The following is a 24125-nucleotide window of genomic DNA, read 5'->3' on the forward strand; positions in this document are numbered from 1 at the left end:
TCTAAATGAGCGTTCAGAATATTGTTTCCATGCATAGAGACCATACCTATATAGTCTCTGATACATCGTTGCATTCATTATATTTGGAATTTAGTTAAGAAAAAGCGTTAGCTTTAATGGAGACCATGCACATTTACAGTAAATTCAAACAATCCATAGTTACAGCAACAGGAATGGATGGCTCCCACTTTTCTTTCAGAAAGAATGATTTAGAACATTCAATATCTGCTTCTAAAATTACTAAACTTTGTTGAAAACTATGAGCAAGATCCAAAACCTGTTACTTTTAATCACCTTCAGCCAAGCTTACTGTAAAATTCGAAGATCCTCCTTGAATACATTTCTAATTTTACATCTCTAACATTTGTTTGTATAAAAAGCCCACAAGTTAAATCCATCATAGCCTGCTATTTTTCCTCTTTCCCTTTTTTTATGTTATAAATGTTAAAGCAGATAAAAGACTTGTCAGATTGTTATTACATATTATATAGGAATAAACCATATTGTTAGCCTAGAAAAGCACTTTGGAAATCAGAGAACTCCAATTATTCAAACTTTGCTAAAACAGGTCTGAAATACCCTTTATAAAAAATAATACTCTTTGCACTTCTTTATATTTCATTAAAAAGTGTCAAGAGAATATATTTTTTCTAAGGACATTTAGTAATTTTGGTTTTGAAACAACTGGGAGGTAATATTGAAATATAATCTAAATTGATGTTGGTGCCCAAGATGAAAATTCTCCTTGCTCCTTGTAAACATATATATGAGAGAAGAAGAGATTTTTTTTTTTCTGAAGGCTTTGGTGGAGAAACCTTAATGGGTTAATTTTTGCCTTGCTACTCCTACTGCTCCTTTCATGTTTTTGAAATGATGACTTGGGTTCCAACACACGTAGGTTGGTCTGTCAGATACGTGCGTGCACACAGACCTTTGCAGGTTATACCAGAGCTCCTCAATGAAGGCAGTTTCAAGAATTCCCACTGAGGCCAAAGGCCCGAGTCAGAGCTTCAGACTCACATACTTCGGTTCTATTCCACTTACATTAGACAGACTGTCATTCTTCTAAAACCAAATTTACAGTTTGCTGTTTAAGAGGTATAATTTACATCAGTTTTGAGAAAGAACAGGGAAAGAAATTGCTGTTCTTCCTTTAATTATGGTTGAATATAAGATAGCATAGCTGAGTATGCAAGCKTGTGGTGTTCCAAAATGGTTTTTAGTAGCATTCAGAGCTATTGTCTGTTGTTCCAGCCCAGCCTGCGGACTGGTGGTGTTARACCCTTTCAGGAAAATTCAGTTCCTTGGCTCCAGAGATGGAAAATTTCAGCATGTTTTTGCTTAGCTAAACAAGTACAGTTCAGAGCTGGGTTATCATATTTATCACTAAAAGATGAATGATGTTTTGTTTGGGATTGAAAAATAAACCAGAAACAAAGTTCATAAGACAAGGATTTGCAATTCACTGGAGCACAACATTTGTGTTGCATGTTGACATAACCATTTATTCAAATGAAATAGTGAACACTGTTATACTACACTTATTTCATGGATAGAGACTGTAAGAAACTTTATGTAGAATAATGTGCTCAATATCCTGAGAAAATTTGAAATTAATGTAATGAATTAAAGATGGTTTTCTCATTAGCATAAATATTTCTCAGTTTCCTATGAAGTTTGAATATGAAATTTTGTGTGCTTTTAGGTTTGCATTTTGTATTACATATATTGCAGTGGTTTATACCCTCTATACYTGTTTCCAAAATGTTAAAAAATATAAAGAAGATGGCATGATCATTTGCATTTGAATGCCTTCACCTAATCCTACTTTTACAAAATTAATATTTTCTCTGCTTTCCTTTAATTTSTTACACCATGCATGAATATTAATAACTTTTAGTATCTTAAATTTGATAACAGTACAACTCACTAGCAAGTAATTCTCACACACAGTGATCTAAAMCAGTTATAATTCCTCCAGACTGTAGAATAGGATCTAGGAGAATTAGTGCAATGTATAAACCAGTCATTTTAAGACCTTRTTCAGATCCAGTGTGTCAGGCATGCAGTTAATATTCATGTTATCAAAATATCAGTCACATCCTTCAATGGCATATATGCTTTGTGTACTTTTGATTGTTTCTTCTAGTGGGAGCCAAAGTAGTGGCTCTGAGGGCTTTGATCTCAAGGGAAGCTCTACTGACCTTAATTTACATTGTTCTGATCTAGTATTTTGGAAATATATTAATTCTCTTAATCTCTTATGGAATCAACGATTGGATACAAAAGTGTCTTTCCCTTGAGTAAAAAAAAAAAAAGGAAATATATTCTTTTTAAAGCTGAGATAAAAAGAGTAAAATAACTCCCTTTTTCCCCCAACAGATGTTTTCAAACAAAAAGTGGGTTTTCATATCAAGAGGTATTTTAATATTTTTTAAAAATTGTCAACTCATTAAAATAAGAGGAATAATATATATATATAATTTTGGAGTATATTTCATAGGATTTTATAACATTGAAATTGTAACTAAATTCAGGGTTTTCAACCATGAAGATCTGACAAGCAAATTCTTTTCTAATTAATTTAATCAAAGACCATACGCCATAAAATAAAGCTGCAAATGATCTGCCAATTCTGAACCTCAACAAGATTGCTATCGCCAGTGCAACTATGACTTGCTTCATGCAYGTTACTCTGATAAGATTGTCATTGTTTTTTGAGATTATGTATGTTTTTATGAAGTAAGCTGTTAGGTTTTCTTTTTTTTCTTTTTTTGGCAATAACGGTCACCATTCTATAGTTTCTGTCTTTGAAATATTTGACATTCAAAAAAAAAAAAGGTCAGGGTCCAGGGTTGCTCTGCAGTGGCAGGGATAGCACCAAGAGTTTTGGACAGGCTGTACAGGAGGGGAACAACTTCACCACCATGGCCCATGAGCAGTCTCAGGGTAGGGGGAAAATAGGGAAGAGAGAAAGTACACCTGTTTTTGTAGGTACATCTGTTTTTGTAGGTACCTCTGTTTTTGTAGGTACAGCTGCATTTGTAGGTACACCTGCTCTTGTAGCTCTCCTTACGGCTCCTTCCAGCAAAAGATCTCCTTCACGTTTTTTCCTGTAACAGAGGGAAAGACTGCCCTGCTCCACAGATGTGTGCAGGTAGCCTGAGTGAGGAAGAGGTGAAATCCACACCAGCACATCGTGGGATGGGGGAGAGACCAAACAAAAACCAAAAGTGTGTTTCCAGTTAGAGCTAGTAGTCAKAGTATGGATCCTGTTAGATGATCCAACCCTAACTACAGCACAGAATTTCAGCCTCTATCCAGCCTTTAGGTGCTTCAACTTAGGCAGATGAGGGTACAGAAGGAATGTTGGCACTCAGTGGGTACATGGGAGATGGGTACTGCGGTCAGGGAATGTGGGGCAGAAGTGAACAAGCCAGTTGCACAGAGTGAGATCGACATAGCTGGTCTGGGCCAGGGCTAACCACAGCCTGACTCCAGGACCTCTGGCACTGTAAATAAGAGACACATCACCCTTCAGCCAATAGTTCTGTTTATTTGGTTTGAATTTCTGCTTTAAACTGTTTCTTTTCTGAGTAGACTTGGGAACATTGTCCTTTGAGACACTAATGTGCAAAGAATGTGAGAATCATGGTTTTTCTCATAGACTTTAAGGAAAAAAGTAATTTTCTTTAGCTCTTAGAATTTTCTTTGGATTTATCTATTACCTATAAAATAATCTGGCTGTGAACAGGAATTAAAGATRCTTTTAGCCAGACTTTCATTTATATAAATCAGGTATTTGGAAAACATCTTAAAAAAGTTTGTAGAAAATATCAGCACAGGCAGCAGTTCAGCAAAAGTGCAGGTTGCTATGCTGCTATGAGCAGGACAATGAAGGAAACTATCATTGCTTGGTGAGCAGCATGTGAATTTCTTTACTATTTTACAGGTCTGAGACTCATCTATTTTAAATAGAAGTATCCAAGAAAAATACTTAAGTTATTACTCCGTGTTTATTTGTGGTTGAAATGAAGTATCCAAATATTGCTTTTAAGCTCTATTTGAAATATAGGTGTTGTTTTCCCAAAGTGTTTTTTCTAATTTACACACACACACATACACACACACACACACACACACACACACACGCAGAGATCTTGTGTAGCTTCAAAGGATCTCAAGACAGTGTAATCAAATGGCCATTGAACTTTTGATTTGCAGCATTGTCTGTCTTTGTTTTGCTTCATTGCCTGCAAAATATGTCATTGACCCTCAATTCTTAAAATCAGTATTTGCTCACCAGCTCACCATCTGCACCGAGGTACCATGTGGTCTCTGCTCTGCAATCTCTGTCATCTCTCTCTTGACATTGACAGAAGCAGGATCATAAATGGCTGATGTGAAGCCTTTTACCTAGCACTCAATACAGCTCAAATACAGGTAAAATTGTTCACTGAGTGAAGTTTCACCATCAGATATCATCCAGAAGAGAAAAGCAAAGCAAAACTTGAGCACCTGATCTAGGCAAGTGTTGGGGAAACACACAAGGGCTGGATAGTACACAAAAGGGGAAAGGAAAGTGTTAGGTTTCCACATAAGTGCAAATAGAGTGAGCTTCAGTGCTATTTCAAGATTGCTTACATCCTGTTTTCACAAAAAGCTGTGCTGATGAATGTGCAAAGGAATCGTTCATGGGGAAGTTTCATCTTGTGCAAGTTCCCTGAAGTCAGGAAACTCAGATTAATTTGGATTCACCCATTTTAGGGTTTCATTTAGGGAATAATTCCATCTCTGGTGCAGACGAAAATTCTCCATCCAGGCACAAGAGAAACAGTGTTAAATTACATTATATAATTGGTGTTTTCTTTTTGTTTCTGTTCTTTGCTGAGCAATGCAGTGATTATAGTGTTGCTTGCCCAGATGCTCGAAGTTATTTTGTGGAATCCTTTGGTAGCTGATTGGCCCCCTGTAAGTAACTGGGTAAAAAATTACGYGTTGGCACCATGGTAAAAGGCCTTCTGTCAGCCATATATAAATTCAGGTGGAAGCTTTAAAGTTTCCTAACTGTAAGAGCCATAAAGCAATTGTCCTAAGATGGTGAAAAGSCTTTGGTAGTTTTAGTGTAAAATCAGAGAAATGCATTAATTAGATTATGCGGAAACAAGTAATGAAGATTTTTGCTCCAAATGACAAAGTTGTACATGAAGATCAGAAGGTTGGGGTTTTTTTCACGATGTAGGAAAAGGGAATATCCAGCTATAGCCTGATGTGGTCAAAATGATAGTCATGGAGGAGTATTTGAAACTGGGCATTTCTAATGTATGAAGTGTATCTGAATGACATATGTGAGAAGAGAAGGAAAAAGTAGATACCGGAAGGAAATGAAAGCTCTATTTTTTATAAAGCTCTGTTATTTTAATAACATAATATTAATAATTAATAAAATTCTGGAGATAATAATAATAATAATAATAATAATAATAATAATAATAATAATAATAATAATAATAATAATAATAATAGTAATAATTCCTTCTAGAGACCAGAAGGAAATGAAAGCTTTATTTTTTATAAAGCTCTGTTATTTTAATAACATAATATTAATAATTAATAATATTTTAATAACACAGCTTTATAAAAATTCTGACAAGAACCCTGCATAGGAATAACAGTTCAAGTATACAAAACACAGCACAGCACAGCATGTAATGGCAAAATTCAGACCACAGGAGAATGCGKGGTCCCAAAGTAGAGTGGGTGAGATGGTGGTATAAGTAAGGCAGACACATAGATGGAATTATGGAGAATTACAGAGGAAAAAGAGTCAGCTCCATTTCCCCCTTTCAAAATTCCAGTTTCTTTRATATAATTGTCAGCAGGACATTGGGGAAACTCTACCACAGAGGTTAAAGATCAAGTAGTGTGAATCAATAAACTTGTCTAAGGAACATGAGAAACGGGAGATCAGCAGGGAGGGGAAGAGATTGAGGGAAGGACTAAGAGCTGCTGAAGAATGACCTGAGATGTAAGAGGACACCCAGTTACTGATGTTTAACCCATGAATGAGACATTGAACTACCACTTTTTCACATGGTCATTTCCTGGGAGGAAAAAAGACATTTCAGTTAGTCTCTGTTATGCAGAGATGTAGGTGTTTGTCTCACTTGCAATTTCTAGCATTCATTGTCTTTGTCTTAGTAAATTCTGAGGGACACAACTGTACCTGGTGGGAATAATTAGAGTCTCCTCTCAGACTGCACATTAAATGGAAGTTGAGCCCTGAACATTTTATGCTGGTTTAATGATAGCTAATACACAACATGATATGCCMAAACCAAATATAAATTAAAGAGCAGTGCAGTGTGACTTGTAAAACTGCATTACTGAACCAAAGCCATCTCTGAGGTAAATCACTTGGATCCTATGGTGAGGTCAGTCTGTTGGAAAAAGTCCTTTCTTTCATTTACACCTCTGAAACCCCATTAACAAAGGCAGACTTTGGCCCACGTGCTACTTTAAATAGAATTCAAGGACAGTGAATAAGTAATACATTTCTATCATTAAAAAGAATCCTGCTGAGGGGACCAGTCAGCTTTGGTTGCTGCTCTATAGTGCCAGAGACTGTCACTGTATCAGCTGCCACAGAGAGAAGTTTGTTCCTGAAGGACTTAATGCRAGAGCATTTGAGATGGTTTCATTCCATTATGTCTGGAATTTTATATCATTGAATAAAGATAATAAAGGGAGCAAAGGAGAACTCCATAATGTATAGTCTGAGAAGAATAACCAAAGGAACAAAAACTTTGCCTTTGGCAGTTAGTTTTTTTCCCTTTTACTCCATGGAACACGAGAACTTTTATTATATAAAACTGTGCTTGTGAATTTTTCCTTTAGGTTTGCCAATGAGAGATGATGATTTAATACTTTCCAGATATTCAGTCGATGTAATATAATTTCTTTCATGTGGAACAAAAGGGGATAAATGGGCACAGATCCTAGAATATCTATTTTTTTTTCTCAAATCCTTAAGGGTACATTTCATGGAATCACAACTTATTTCTAAGCACTCAATTCTTGAAATAATGACATGGTGTTTGATTGTAAGGCTGYTTATTGAGGATTATGTGGTGTTTGTCCTGTGTGCTTACCCTGKTTTTTTTCTTTGTTTTAATGGACTGACATGTATGCCTGAATCAGAAATACTATTTAAAACTACATATTTGAATAAGAAGTTCTCTTGTGCAGGTTCTCTATACACAGATGTTACTATTTCAAACCCAGAAGCTTTCATATACCTCATTCCAATTTCATTTCTCTTGGATTATTTCTAGAATAGCTTGAAGCATTGATTATGGTTAAAAGCTGCATTTTTCTCTAACTAAAACCAGTTTCATGAAAGTCTTAATTTCATAGTATCTTTTATTCACTCTTGAGCCTCTTCCCCTACCCTGTGTCTTATACGTGCATGCAGTATGTTTCGTTTGTGTGCTACACAAATTTAATTGGAAAGAACCATACTGAAACGAGCATATGTACCACTCAACTGGGAGCTATTGACACAAAGAACAGCCTTGATGCTGTGGAATTCTGGCAAAAAGATGAGTCAGTGTGGAGGAGAAGTAAATGATCCAAACCAACATTTTATTCCCTAATTAGATTGTGTATTGAAATAAAAATGTGTTGTGTTAAGGATGAGCCAAAAAGCAATACAGTGGGTAAAGGGATTTGATAGAAGAGCTGTTGAGTATTTTCTTCTCAGCTTTCCCTTTCCTTTAAACTCGCTTTCAAAATTTATGTATTTTTTTTACTGTTCTATATATTGTTAAAGTAAAAAGGGGCTTAGGGAAATTCACACATTTTGCCTTTTAGCCCTTCCTTTTCCCTTAGTTTTGTTTAYAGGAACCCATAAGATCATCCTCACTATCTGGGAACGAGTGCTTCACTGACTTCATTGGAACGAGGGAACAACTGAACATTGTTGCTATCGGTGTCATGGCCATTTCAAAATAGTGCTGCTGTTTTCACTGTCAAATTGCTGACCAGAATTTGTTTGAGACCAATGTAACTCCATCTATCTGTATAATAAGAAATTCACTTTTGCGTTCCTGGAACCCCAGAGGATATATGTTTTCCTGACTTAAAAAAAAAAAAAAAAAAGCCTGACAAACGTCTATCTCGAAAGATAACCTGTTCTGTGAAAAAAAAAAAATACTGCATGTTGGATTTGTGATGTTCTAAAATCTGAATTTAAAATTAAATTTGGTCCATATAAATCAATATTAAATGTCCAGTTGTTTTCCYATCATGAGTAAGATGAGTTTACAAGGCCATCCCATTTAGATGGCCAAAGATTTTTAATTAAGCAGTGTTTGGACTGTCCTTAGAATTTCTTTAAGTATTTTTTTCTATAACCATCCAAAATTTATTTTTCATCTTCAACAGGCACAATTTCTCCTGATGTCCCAGAAATTAAAAAGTACTTTTTCATTGCATGATGTTAAATGGAGACTAGCATGAAGAAAAATTCTGCTTTTGAGCTTATGGTACATCTGAACTATGACTCAGCACCTGAAAATATTTTGAGGGGCCATAGCACTTCTGTAAAGCCCAACAAGTATACATGTCTCTGAAAAATCAGTAGACCTTGGATCTTATATCAGCCAGTGTCTGATACAGCAGCTGATAAAACAAATAAGCTGATTAAGCATGGAGAAGCATATGATTTACAGGATAAAGACTGAGTCTGAGAAGCTGCCAGAGTTGATTTGCCASCTGACTTTGCCTCTTCATGTGTTTCCAACTAATGAAATTGATGGTAGTGGTGTGTTACCATATTCCTTCTGGAATTAATTCTAAAAGGCATGAAGCAGTGCACAGAATACAGCAATGCATGATCTGCAGAAAGTTCATGGGTGTTATTCATACATCTGCACAGCTCCTTTGTGTTTGGACTGTGTATTAATCAGTGCTTTAGTCAGCATCACAAATACTGAAAACTTACTCTTCACTGTTGCTGCCCTGCCAGTTCCCAAAAGAAGTAACTCTAGACTAGGCTGAAGGACTGTAAGTCTCAGGCTTTAGGAAAGACCTCAATACTGCAAGAAAAGGCATTGTGGACTGATTGTTTCCAAGATTTCCAGCTCCCAATTTTTTTCTATGAGCATCTTGGGCTCATTCTCCCTTTTTTACTCTCATGCAAAGGGATGCCCATTAAGGCCTCTCTCAAGCTACCTTCTTTTCCAAATGTTTTTCCTTTTTCTTCTTTTATCCCCTCATCACAAATTTTTCCTCTTCCCTTCCTAGTAATTTTTTTCACACTTTTTCTTTTCTCTCTTTTAGTATTTAACTTCTTTTTTTCTTCTTCCTTATCAAAGTTTGGTTATATTAGTGACATGAAAAATGAAAGAAAAAGTTGTTTTGTTACTTGCTCAGGTATTGGCCTCAACAACAACCTTCTCATGTATGTGGAGGAACTGAGTAATATTGGCAACAACAAAGACTCCTGCACAGATTTTTGAGATTTCTAGGAATTCTCCCTAAACAGGCAGTTTTTCTTCAATTACAAAAAGGGCACCTTTTTGAAAGTGGAAAAGGCCATCAATATGGCTAGAGATAATACATTTTTCTAAGTAAAGACTGCGATTCACAACCATTTTGACTGTGATCTGTCAACTAATTTCTGATTTGTTTGCATCACATCACTTCTTTTTCATCACAGTTTGTATCTGCTCCCAGTTCTACAAGTGACAACACAATTTCATGATTTTGTGATGCAGAGGAGGAAGTTCTACCTAATCCTGGTCAAGGGCTGTACGAGCTACCTACACATTTTTTTCAATTGCAGAAATGACATGGCTTCAGAATGTTCAATTTATCTYTAGACAAGTTAAAAGGCTTCTGTCTGAAAGCTTAGTCTCTTCAAAGAATAGGAATTTATATTCCTATCAAGGAATTTAACTGGAGTCAACAGCTCCAGTGATTCCCAGTATTTCAGGCATTTTTATATGTGTCACTACACACACACAGAGCAGGAAACTAGAAATATTAAGTATTTGCACTTCAATAGGAGGCAAATATTCCGTACAAAATGTGTCTTCTTGCAGATCAGTGGGAAAAGGTTTATCTAAAAAAGGTTTCAAATTGTCTACTAATAATAAGATATGCTTGTTCAAAGTTTATTTGCCTTTAAAWAAGGCACATGAATTCCTCTGAAAATGGTTTCTAAAATAATGAAGACTTAATGCAGACTATAGATGTACTTAGTATATTCTTCCTGTAAACAAATAGTTCCTCTGGGTTATTGCCTCAGCAGCAAACTGCCCAAACTGCATGCACAGGTTTCCAAAGACCTGTACAAGTAGTTGAACATATTTTAAGTTTGATAGCTTGCCCCAACTGCATTTTCATCTCTGTCTGTCTTGCTCTGGATGATTTTCTGCTCTGCATGTTCGTGATAAAATAGACTTCATTTGTTGTTGATCCCATTTTTGCATTGATTCGTATGACAAAATTCAATGCCTTCATGAGCTAAGCTGCTGGTTATTTTCTTCAGCTCCTCAGACACAAGACACTCAGGCTGTCATTCCCTCATCAAGCCCAGGTGACCCATGTCAGAAGCAGCCAGACAACTCCATGCCTTACAGTACTAACACTAGGAAAAATCTCACTATGGAGCAAGTCTTAAACTATCAGGAATAAAAATACATGAGTGTCAGGAGGTAAGGGAAGAATGTCTAAATATGATGGAAGCAGGCACCACAGAAAGCCTCGAGTCCCTGGGAGTCCCTTTTTCCCTGCACAAGCATATTGCACAAACATTGACCACAATTTCTGTTGAAAGAGCACAAAAACRGGGGAGCTGTAGTGCAGTGTTTGAAAAAGTAGGAAAATACAGGCACAAGTATTAACACGTTGAGAAAAACAGGAATCTTGGATAATAGTGCAACTGAAATCATTCTAAATGTTCCTCAATACCCAACGAGTCTGCTAAATTGATCCCAGAAAGAATGCAGATGTAAATTAAGAATAATGGAGGAMAAAAGGTAAATCATGGAAATCTTGGCTTGAGAACAGAAAATTGGCTTTTCTGATTGCTTGTTTATTTGATTGTCAGTCCAATATATTATATTTATATATTATATCTATTTTAAATATATTTATATTTATATTTTTATCTATATCTATATCCATGACTATATATCTATATCTATATCTATATCTATATCTATATCTATATCTATATCTATATCTATATCTATATCTATATCTATATTTATACCTATTTGATTAAGAATTATTTTAGTCTTCTTTATGTAAAAATGAAAAATAAACCTTACAATATATTTATATGTGGTGTTTTAAATTTAAAGAACTTGCACCAAACACAAAGCTTCAGATAAATTACTAGCATTTTAAAAGATCCAAACTACTGGGACCTCCAGAGAAAACCTTCATGCACAGCTTTCTCTTCTCAATTTGGTCAGTAATTCAAAGGTTGGGAATTTGGGGACCCTGTGCCTGGCAGATTTGTGTGATATATTATAAGTGTAACTCACATCTATTCTGATGCTAAGCAGCTCTGAGAAGTTTGCCATCAGTCTTTTYCATTGGAAGCAGTTCCAGTTATTAAAAGAAACCAGTCTTGGGATTCACAAAACAGTGTGAACCTCTAGTCTGGTGCTGAAAACAGCCTCGTCAGAGAAAAAAAAAAATCTGCTTCTGATTCAGACAAAGTCTTAAGCTTAGATCCTATAACACCATGAAGCCTGTTCTCTCTGCTAGGAGAGCAAGTCGCTGATTATTTCAAGTCCTGTAACAAAGTAGAGCATCACAAGGAGATTACTGTCCTTGAAACAGGCTTCCTAGCAGTGGAAGCATGATTTTAGACAAATTCAGGGATTTAATAAACTGGTATAGGGCATATCAGGCTACATGGACATCTTATCAATAAGAATATTAAGTAAGAAACATGAGCACATTTTTTTTCCTTTCCTTTTCTCTAGCTGAAACAATTTGCATTTTTTTCTGAATCGTCTAACATTTTAAAAAGTGGTGATAGCCTATTTTCATGGATAAAAAATTATTGAAAAAGCCTGGCTTTACTGAGAGCTGCTAAGTCCACATGTCAGTTTCATTGCCCCAGCCCCTAATTAGGAACAGCTTTTTTTTKGGTGGAAGATGTGATTCCAGTTTCTTCACAATTTTTCCTACAGAAAAGTCTGGGGGTGGGGAGAGAAAGCCTTGGGAAATAGATTTCCAGATATACTCTATCTACATGAGAACACCAGCCTGGGTCTGCACGCAGGTGCTGGAGGAGGTGTGAGCTCTGTGAGCAGCGGTCCTGTTTTGCTGCAGGAGCTGTCTGCAGTCAGGGTGACTTTTCCCTGGGGAATTTCAGATGGAGCTGAACTACCAGAAAAGGGATGACATCAGGACAGACATTAACACCACATGCATAAAGACCTGTAAGTGAAAAAACACTGAAGAGACAAAACGAAATCAAGCTGAGAGGCAGACGGTTTGGTCAAATGGATATGGAATCATAGAGTGATTTAGGATGGAACAGATTTTTTCGATCATGTAGTTCCAACAGCTCTGTCATGGGCATGCCTTCCACTATACCAGGCTGCTCAGAGCCTCATCCAACCTGGCCTTGAACACTTCTAAGCAGAAGGTACCCACAACTTCTCTGAAGCCTTCTCTTCTCCAGGCTGAACAGCCCCAGCTGTCTCAGTCCGTCTCCACAGGAGAGGTGTTCCAGCCTTCTCATCAACATAGTGGCCCTTCTCTGGACTTCTCCCAATGCAACAGAAATCAAGACAAAAAGAATAGGAAGAATATACAGGCTGTTGGCAACAGTGCAGGGANAAAAAAAAAAAAAAAAAAAAAAAAAAAAAAAAAAAAAAAAAAAAAAAAAAAAAAAAAAAAAAAAAAAAAAAAAAAAAAAAAAAAAAAAACCACTGTATTGGAAAAGGGGTCAAATTCATTAAAGTATAGATTTGCTGGAATTAGCACTGGTATAGCAAGCACAGGACTTAGAAGCAATATTACCTGTACTAATGGGAGAGATAGTAAGTTAGCTAGGGCAAAAATGATGCAAATTATGGATAGGGCTTCATAAGCTTGACCTCAATGGGTTATTACTATTCCTGAGTATCGGCATGGTGATATCAGATACTGTGGTGCACTGTAGAGTGTCTCTTCATGCTCAAATGGCCAAACAATTCTGGGTAAAAAAAATATAATTATGAAGGAGAATATCAGTCAATAGAAAGATATTAACTTCCTTTAGCAATGCCAAGGATTCTGAACCACACATGGCAGAAGTGTGATATTAGCTGTTTAACAATCAACACAGAAATGTAGATGTTACAGTAATCTGATTCCAGGCAGGTAATGAAACTAGCTCCAATTTGATATCAGCAAATTGTTTTTCTAGGCTAGAAAAATGAACAATAAGTACTTTAGCAAACATTGGAAACCATTTGGGTGCAGCAAGGGTGATTGAAAATCCCTTCAATGATACAGGATATGTGCTGGAGTTAGTAATTGCACACATGCAAATTAGTTTTCTAGTTGTCTTCTGATTTTTTATCTCAGTGTTTGTGGTTTTTTTCTATCAGGTGTCATACAGGCTGGTGGGGCCACTGGCATCTATGCATGATTGTTATGGTGGTGTTTTTCCCCAAAAATGTTGAAGAATAGTAGTAGCAAACTGGGCTGTTGAGAAAGACACATAAAATGCCAGAGAAGAGTATGGAGAAGGGAGAATCATGCATGTGGCTAGATTTTTAACTATGCTGGCAGCATTTGAAAAGGTCTTTTCTTCCTGCAGAGCCAGCTGTGTTATAAAACCCAGCAGCCTTTTGATGGATCCAGCATTCCAGCTTCCAATCATGCTGGCAGACATGTCAGAAACATCTGGGTATTTTTCAGTTCTTGAGTCTCTCACTTTGCTTTAATGCTTTTCTTTAGAGGGCAACCATCTGTGCCCTGGACTGAGGTGATAGCATATCTGTGTTAGCAACTTTCAGTTCAGAATTCACTCATATGCAACTTGGATTTCTGCAAACAGCACTAGATGTTTGTGGTTTGGTTAGTGATCGACCATGACTGCAATGTGCTTATGGTGACCTATTGTTCTCAGCTTCTCCTATTTGTAAAATCTTTGCTTCTGCAYATGGTATTCCATTCCAAACTGCTTGCAATCTGTTCTGACAAGGGAAGCAAATGGCTGTTTAATGATGGCAGCTGCACTTTCAGACAGGACAGCTGAGAGATGTTCTCCTCCCTCCTTTTGGCAGAAGAGAACACAATTTTTTTGGAACCAGGACATATCAGTGAGGAGTCTCAGAGCAATCTTGGACTAGGAAGAATTAAAATCAAATTTTCAAATACACTGATGCTTTTCACATTGTATTAGCAACACTCAACATTGTGAAACAGACAATGTGTTCTACACATTCCTTTATAGTCTTCTGGCACAATGAATGAACTGACTGTAGTGGCTGAAAACCTACATTGTTTAGTTCCACACAATAATGCAATTTAGGGCTTCTATTGTAGTCTGAAAGGAAATTTCACCAACTTTTCCAGAATGTTTAAGAGTATTTAAACTGTTGCAAATGGCCGTGTACATGCAGTAAAGAAGCTTCACCCCCAATCAGTATTGATTTATTTTGTGAAGGTCTCTGCAAACACATAACTATTTTTTATTCTGCTTCATAGAGCTGATTCTGGGAAAGAGTATCAAGACGGAACAAATTAGCCTGGGTGAGGATACTTAAGATTTTCTCTTTATTGAATAGTTCCCACATGTGTGACGATGTCAGTGTAGCACATCAGAGGTGTAGAACAGAGTATTTAGCAGAAGCAGCTCCTCAGCCCAATAGAAGTTTGTCCAAGGGTGTATCACAAATTTTTCTCTTTGCTCAGATTAACTGGGATTTGACAGAGGCAAGTTCTGACCATCAATCTGTGTATGTTCTAGACTTTTTCCATAGGATAATACTGACTAATTGAAAAACTAATTTATAAGGATTCCCACATTACACTGCATTGGAAAAATAGCGGTCCAAGTGGTGAAAATAGCTGTTAAAAATTACCTCATCAGGTCCTGTGCTCCTGATTCGATCACATAATGCACCTATCCAGAAAATGGAGTAGCTTGATGCTCTGTATCTCCTTAGTATTTTACACATCAACTTTTCTTATATGTAATCTTGACATCTCTTTAGGGAATGTTTAGTCTTTTCTGTTTTAATGTGTATATGGACCTAAAAGGGTAAAAATTTTTTATTGGATCTTCCAGATGCTTTGTTGTATGATTAGAACTGTAAATGATATTAATAATAGGCATATATGCCTGTGAATATTCCCTTTGGAGTACAYGTATTTGTTCTTTTTTTAAAGTAGAAATTAATTTCCAAGTACAAGAACATAATTGTTGTTATAATTTAATTAGTAATATTGTCACATAGATTTTTTTTCAAAAAATAAATTAGTATGCTATTACTGAGTAAAGAATATAGCTAAACATGCATACATRTTGTAAAACCTTTTAAAATCTGTATTTTTTCATATAGGGTGAAGACAGAGAGACAGAAAATACTTTTGCTAGGAAGGCAGGAGTTTCTCAGCAGTCACATAAAAAGAATAGCAAAAATAAATGGTTTCATGATAGAATTTCTGAATGGGTTATTTCTATGCCAGGTTTCTATACCAGGTTGTTTCCACAAATTCTCTGGAGCAGAATAAGGCCTGATTTTCAGATAAAAAGCCTTGACTGTTAGAAATTGTAGTCCCCAATACTTTAAAAAAATCTACTTTTAAAAAAATACCTAGTGTTCAAAGTAAAAATTATACCACATGCATCATCTTTAATGCTTGCTAAAGAGACCAGTCTCAAAATGGTAACAATAGATGCAAGATATCAAAGAGCAACTAATGTMTTTTATCTAGAAATGCGAATAGATTGAATAAATAAAATAATGACTGATGGATAATYTGTTGTGCTGGCTAGCAGAAATAAGAATGTCATCCTCTCTCGGTGAATAGTTGACCCAAATATTCAAGTCATTTACTGAAATTTTAATATTATAAAATAGGAAAAAATCAAGCRGATTTGATACAACCAATTGTATTTTATAAATTGTTGTCTTCTAATACCTCTATTATTAGTSAATTAATGTATTGTATTCTAAATATCTGGACTTCTTTAAAATCCAGTATAATTGTGTGCGTGTATGTGAGTWAGCAGATAGCTAAATACTGCTCTGAGTTGACCATATTTGCTTAAATGATACAATTCTTATGCAAGTGCTTGCCTAGTTCGGTAAMTAATTAGGAGGGCATATATCTCTTAATTTCCTAATTTTCTCTTTATCACCATTGCATTAACTAGCCATTCAAATTTTTATGAAGTACCTAGTCCGTGAAATATGTCATTATTACTGTTCTTGGTTGTATCTCTATGCAAACTAAAATTAACCAAATATTCAATGACTGTCCCAAACTTGCAGAAAGCAATGGTGCCAAAACTGGAAATGGAATAAAACAGAAGCGAATTCGGACTTTAGTAGAACAAGATTTCATCTCATGTTCTCTTGTCCCCAGATTTGAGTTGGATCAGTTTATTCCAGTTCCAAAATTCACTGAATGGATCCCTACAATGATATATATTCAGCATAATGCTTTAGATACTCGGCCTCATGTACTTTTTGCCTGAAAAGCATTAGTCTTCAAAGGACAGCAATTTATGGGTTATTTGCACTTTAAGTGGTTGTTCACCACTAGTCACTATCTGAAAGGTCAGTGGCAGTTCTGATAACTAGAATCACACAGCTCATTATTTCATTAGCATATGATTTGGCCAAGTACACCCAAATTCATTGTGCTAGTTACTAGGTTACAAAATAAGGACATATAATTAGTCTATAGCAATGATATTAGCAGTGTAGGCATTGCCACATTTGACAAGAAAGATAAAGTAGGCAAGAATTTTCTTTGGAATATTTGGGATTTTACATTGATGATTTTCAATGTATTCACATTACAAATTTATAGGGCAAAGTGTTAAGCACATGTTTCATGTCCATAAGAAATCCCTTCTGAAAGAGCAGCAACCTTTTCAGTCGTAGAAAAGACACAAGCAAGGAAAAAACTTAAAGTCAAATAATGCTGTTACTTCTTGACTTATGAGTTTGAACAAGTTTCAACCCAGCAAAACTCATATCTCTAGCACTCTCACAGCACAAGAGTGACACTGCAATATCTTTATATGACAACAGCTTGAAGTAGTCGGAAACATATCATGACATCCAATGGGATTGGAGGCTGGATTTCATTTCCATCCAGACGAAGGTATCGGAGGCGAGGGACGTTGCCATAATAACCATAATCTTCTTGCAGGGCAATGGAAACTGGGCATATCTGAGTGCCATTGACACCTGAAAACATAGACCAACATGTTGGGTTATTTCCATGCGATAAGTTCATGAAGACAAAATTCACTTAAGAAACAAAGTAAACTTCCACCCATGTTTCCATGGGGGACTGTTGCTTTTGTTAATATTTAAATTTTTTGTTAAAGGATCAAAAAAGCATCTTAAAATAATGTGATCTAGATCAATGAATCACTTGTTTACTGTGCTGCAATTATGAGGAAAAGGCCTCTAGACTCATAATTTAACCTTGGACAAAGAGAATACCAATTTAGRCAACTATACTGAGAAATAGCTCTTAAGTCTCTGAGTGAGCAGGACAAGATTACCGCTGAAGGGTTTCGAAAATCTTATTTCAATGGCAGTACATTAATTTTAGTCTGATAATATTTCCTAATGATGATCTTGCATTTAAAACAGAACAATATTGAATCAGAAGTACTTTTTGTATAGTGTTTGTAATTTTTAACATCTGCACTTATTCTCTCACGTTATTGAATAGAGATGGTTTTAGTTGCAAGAATATAACTTGTGCAACGGGATATTTTTCTTTCTAATCTGAAAACCAACAAATCCTTAAAATTCTGTGTACATCACATGTTGCTTGTTTCTGCACAAATAAAATCCGAAACTATGGCTTAAATAATTACTCATATTCACAAGAGTTGAATAKCTTGGGCTCTTTACATTGTCTCCTCTAGGTTACCTCTGCATTGTCACTTGGCTAAAAYGCTTTTTATATTTTGTCTTCAGTTTTTAAATAGTCAGGCAGCTATTGCTATTGTTGCCCTATTTCAGCCCAAAAATGGCCTCAACACAAAAATGGCCTCCAGAAAACACTGAAGTGGTGCTTGTTTATCAAAGATGTCAAATTCTTTTGATCAAATGATGGGTTTTTTTTGATTGGTCTGACTGCTTGAGGATCTTGGCCCCAGATTAACTGAAAAAAATTGAATGGTGAATGTGCATTTAACAGATTTTTTTAAACACATTTTTAGTAACATAGAAATAGGAAAAATAATTTCTCCCTTCATATTTAGTACTGACACCACACACAAATCTTCTGATTGCCATCCCCAAAATCATAAATGTAATGATGTAAAAATAACAATATGCCTTTTTTTTTCCCCCTATAACCTACTTTTCTTTTTTTTCTTACACTCTATTTTGAAAAAGTGTCCAGATGTTTGCAGCCTTTTGGAACCAGACTTTGTCTTTGTCATGGAAACCAGATAAATGCATCCAGTTGTCCAAGGCCTGAAGTTTTTGTTATATTCATTATATCAAAATGCATTTGTCTGTCTTGTGAAATTTGATTAATGTTGGCAAAGCTTTTGATATTCTTGGAAGAAACAAGCTACAACTTATTTTTAAGTGTGAATCGACAATATGGAAAACTTGAGAATTTTCAAAATGAAAGCAGCTATTAAATGTTTTACATGAATCAATACTATGTAGTAGAAAAAAATCTGGTTTTTTGGTAAGCACTACTGTTCATAGAAGACAAGAGGGTTTCAAGTGTATCCTAAACCTCTTTCTTCTCTGACCTAGAAACGATCTCACTGAACTCGTTTTCACTGAGTTAATCACTCCAGCCTTGCAGTGAGGCAGCAGTTATCTAACCAGAGGCCACCTAGGAAGAAATTATTTCCTGATGATGTGTGGTATGAAGTGGTTTTGGTTTCTATTGTTCTCTTCCCATAAATAGTAAATCCTACCCAAACTATCAGAGTAGGATTTACAGGGGAGTAAAAGTTTCTCTCTCTTTCTCTCTTTCAATCCTCTTCATGGGTATATTACTGAATTTTGTTTAAGCAGGAGGAACAGGTCTTTCCATCAACAGGTACAGTTTACCCTGCCTAAACTGACCCATGCAGAGGCTAAGTGGCAATCTAAGTAAACCATTTAGATTTTGTTTATATACTCTAGAGAGAAATGAATGCTTACAAAAGGGGCCTGACAGCTCCTTAAGATGGGATGAGTTTCTGTCTGCAGTTGGGTATCCCTTTCCATCAACTGAGTAGGAGGTCTACATGACTATTTCAAACAAGAGGAACAAAATATAGGATTCAAAGATGAATTCCACCATTTGTCAATAAAATTGCTACATAGTATAATATTTAAAGACACAACTCGAGTTGCTGTAAGGGAAGACTGCAAAAGAGGTTCTCATTAATGGCTAATACTATATATCAGCTGAAGAACTGTAGAAGATCCTGTTTCTTTTCCAGTAAACTCATAATTTAGAAACAAAATTTAGGTACTTGGGCCAAGGATTTCTCCATTTCTCCACCTGTGGAACAGTAGCTCAGAGTATCTGAGTAGTATATTCAGTCTCCTGGTATTCTACTAGGGGAACTGGATGTTTGCTCCCTTTCATCTGTCCTGTGACAGAACTGTCATACCACTGCTTATGCTTGCTCACTTTCTATATCATCATTTTATACCTTCTCTTAGCTTGTTTTAACATTCTCTTTTCCACCATTTAGCAACTCCCCAGAGCCTCACAAGTGTGTGTCCTAGATAAATATGTAGGCATGTGTGTTTTAAAATGCAATGGAACAAATATGGTGCAAATCTGTTGGAGCCATAATTAGCTTGGGTTTTAAGCTGATTTCACTTCCAAATTTTGAACGTTTTTTTCCTCTGTGTATTGAAATCCTTAGGAAAGGGACTGCAGGTGAAATTCTTCACTGAGTGGTGAGACTATCATTGGCTTTTCTGGGTTTCACAAGAAGGCCTCATATCTTCATAAATGGTCTCTGGAGAAATAAGTGATTGCATTTATATGRAAGACTGGTATTACAAAGTAACATACAATAAAACATGGACAAATGGTATTTACATAGAAATGCTGATGTCTGAACTCTTGAAATGACAACAGTGTAACTATGATTCACCAATAGATAATAAAGCAGTGATTTGCAGCTGTGAAGGAATATCTGAGAATTAATATTATAAAAAGGGCTTGTGCTGCTCACCCTCAGAAGGATTATTTTGTGGAGAAACCAGAGCCAGGATTTTACAGATGTTTTTCTTTCAAAGCATTTACATTGGGTATCTTTAGGTAATGACTAATCTGGGTTTAAGAAGATAAAACCAATCTTCAGAATTAATGTCACCTCTTATTACTCCAGCCTGATGGAATTACATTCCCTGTTAGCAATCCTAAAGGCCCTTTGAGATATCAGCTACTATGGCAATGTCTCATGAAGTCTATGTCATTATCCTCTTGAACAATTATGCTGTGTGTTAAAATGTCTTACCTAATACCTGATTTTCATTTAAGGTATCAGGTTGCAACTATTTTATATTCTGCTTTTTTTTTTTTTTGCTAAAGTCAGTTTTGTGCTTAAGTTGACAATTATTTTTAGAAAGTGATAAAGTCATTAAGGAATACAATACAGTTTTCTACATTGTAAAAAATTGTTTTTATTTGGCTTCACAGGTACCCATGTGTCATTGGAACCGGGGACTTCAGTTTGAACATACTACAAAATTTAATTTTCATGGTCTTAAGCTTTGTCAAACTTATTCAGAGTAGGAAGAGAACAGCTCTTTAAATGCTACCTGGACACAAAACCATTCTTAAAATGGACAGACTACATCCCATTGATTTCAATTTTGTGTCCACTCGAAGTGACAGGATAAAATCTGCACCTGAGGCCTTGCAGTGGAAGCAAAGAAAATAAATCCGCTGGTAACCAGAGGGCAGTTAAATGTGTTCAGAAACAACATCTGTCATAAGCTTTAACTTGAATTAACTGTTAGAATTCTTGCAGGCCATTTAAATATGTATCAGTTATACAAAATTTATTTTTATTTACATAATTTCATACATTTATTTTGCCAAATGCAGTGAACAAATGTAAATTATTAATAGGTATCTTCCTTTTATAGGGTCTTGTTTAATTCAAAAGCCAAACCATTATTTTTAGTATATTTGTGAATTACAGTGGCACAAAAGAGTGATAAGGGACAATGTATTCGATTAAATCACCATGATGGTACGATAAATATAGAAACTTGGCTTTCTTCTGTGCAGTAGTAAATAAAAAGTCAAGATTTTTATTTTGGCTGTTGGCATGAAACAAAGTATTTACTGAGCAGATACTTTCATTATATAGAGTATGTGATGTCCCTAATCACCACCGCCCAGCTATACCTGGATGAATTTGGAAAAAGTCCTAGAAGTGAAACTAGAAACCCAACGGCCTTCTGTTGCCTTGGGTAAAAAACCTCACCTCATTTAGACTGGAAAACTTTTAGAGGTATAAATCTTAGTAGGACAAATATGCTGGCAAATTAGTAAAATAGGGAAACATTTTTCTCAGAAAGGTGGTGGAAGCCACATCCCTGGCAAATTTCAGGCTGGACAGGGCTCTGAGAAACTTTGATCTAGTTGAAATGAAAAATCCTGCTTATTGCAGGAAGATTGGAATGAATTACCTCTACAGGTCCCTTCCTTCCCAAATTATTCAATGATTCTATGATTTTAGTGAATTTATCTCAAAGAGGTTTTTTACAGTCAAGTAGACATTTTAAAATAATCGTGGTTTTGTAGCATCCCACACTGGTAATACACACTTACTTTTGATTTTGTTGTGATCAAGATGAAGGTGCTCAAGGTGAGCATTGATTGGTGGAATTTTAGTGAGCTGATTGTGAGACAGCTGTAGGTCTAGAATAGATGAAACATTAAACCCATTTGGAGGGATACCATCATCAGATAATTTATTGTAGTTCAGCCTAAGGAAAGTCACTTTGGGTATTGCAGTGAAGTAGTTTTCTGGTATAACTTCAATTGAGTTGTTGTCCAAAAAGAGCTGCAGAGTATTAGCTGGAATGCTTAAAGGCATTTTCTTGAGGGAATTTTTCGCTATGTTGAGTTGCATGAGATTGTTGAGCCCTTGGAAGGTGTCACTTTGAAGTGCGCTGTCCAACAAGCTGTTCTGATGCAGGTCTAACATAGTAAGATTTTCCAAATGGCTGAAGACTCCTTCTGGGATTCTGGAGATTTTGTTTCTAGCTAATCTTAGCTGTTCCAGGCCCACTGGTAATGGGGAAGGCACCTCTTCCAATTCATTATCTTCAAGGAATAAGTAAAGMAGTCTTTTCAGCTTGCTCAGCACACCATTCTCAATTCCGCTGTTTGTGATCTTATTCTTGTTCAGATTTATCCATCTCAGATGGCTGGCATTCACAAAAGGCTTCTCTGAAAGTGTTTCAATTTSATTGTTTTGAAGATAGAGGTACCAAATTCTTGCTGGAATTGGAGGTATTTCTTTAAGTCCTTTGTTATCACAGTACAATGCATTGGGGAAACTAGGAGGACAAAAGCACTCTTGTGGGCACTCAGAAGTATAGCGAGACCAATGGTCAGGATCCAGATCATCATAAACTTGTCTCACAGTTCGAGTCCACACAGAATTGACCAAGAAAAAGAGCAAAAGACTTGTATAGACTTTTAGAATCATTGTGTTTACCTTGGGAGGGGGAAAAAAAAATTAGCTATTTCTCAATAAAACTCCTTATCAGCATACCAGACTAACAAAACAGTTTTGCATATAAAATAATATTTACTTTATAAACAGCCAAATTCTGTCCTCTAGGATATTATCCATGGCATGTTACAAAAAATTGAAAAGTACGAGCAATAAACAATTGAGTGTTATATGTTGATGAACATTTCCCTGATTCAGCTCAGACTCCACATTGACTACCAGTTTAACCGATGTCCATGCAAGTGCCATTTCAAAGAACATGAAAATATGGATCATTTTTAGACAATAAATCAGTTCCTCTTTTAAATTTGTGTAAGTTTTYCAGTACAGATCTATAATCTCCATTATATAATGCATAATCTACAGGAAAAGATATCGTTACCATGAAGATATAAATAGTATTGTACTCAGTGGTCTGCCTTTTAATATTAATCATACCCTCTTTTCTGTTTTTGCTCTCATTTAAATTATAATGGCATCTGGATCAGATTTTCCGGGGTCTTTTGTCTTCATTGAAAAGTAGAAGATCAAATAGTGTTTTAACAGCTGTTTGTTGGCCATGTTCTTACAAAGCTGGGAGGAAATATGTTTGACTAATCCATTCCCCGCCTCACTCACTCTCTCATATCCAAAGTTACAGATTTCCTTCCCTAAAGCAAACACACAAAGCAAATGTCTGATCTAAATGACACAAAAAACTAAATCCCAACAAAATTGTATTCACAAAAAGTAAATCTTAACCAAATTATTCATATACACTCATGCATTCTGTATCTATTTCAGCTACTTAATTATTTGGTTTTTTTAGCCKCGTCCACCATTAAATGATGAACAAAATCATCACTGATAATTTACTCTGAAAAGAAATATTTGTGTCACACAAAAACAGTGCTTTACAAACGCTGATATCTTGCTTACTGCCTCATGAAGATTAACAAGCATTTTGCAATGTAGAGACAAAGCATTGATAGCTGAAATTTCTGATTGAAATTAGGAGGTTGATTTTGGCAAAAATAGTATTTAAATAAAAATAAATTCTCTTATAGGATTAATGCAACAGTAAGGTTAGGARCTCAGTGAAGTTGCTGCATGTGATCATGTGATATGCAGTAATTTATTAGTTTTCAACATTGTTATTAACAGTAACAAGTGCAGTATCCCATAGCTTTTCCAGCCC

At 35.8% G+C, this 24125-nt stretch overlaps 1 protein-coding gene across 1 annotated transcript; it reads right to left on the reverse strand.

Moving 5' to 3' along the window:
• Window positions 1–17277: 17277 nt before the first annotated feature.
• KERA (keratocan) lies at window positions 17278–22921 on the reverse strand. Its single transcript, XM_057378923.1, has 2 exons — window positions 22036–22921; window positions 17278–17450 (listed from the first exon to the last, which is right to left on the reverse strand). The coding sequence occupies exons 1-2, from the start codon at window positions 22919–22921 to the stop codon at window positions 17278–17280; spliced, it is 1059 nt and encodes a 352-aa protein (XP_057234906.1).
• Between the last annotated feature and the right edge of the window lie 1204 nt (window positions 22922–24125).

Source organism: Malurus melanocephalus, unplaced genomic scaffold (assembly GCF_030028575.1).
Source record: "Malurus melanocephalus ecotype Western Australia unplaced genomic scaffold, MMel_1.1 scaffold_380, whole genome shotgun sequence".
NCBI classification, from domain to species: Eukaryota; Metazoa; Chordata; class Aves; order Passeriformes; family Maluridae; genus Malurus; species Malurus melanocephalus.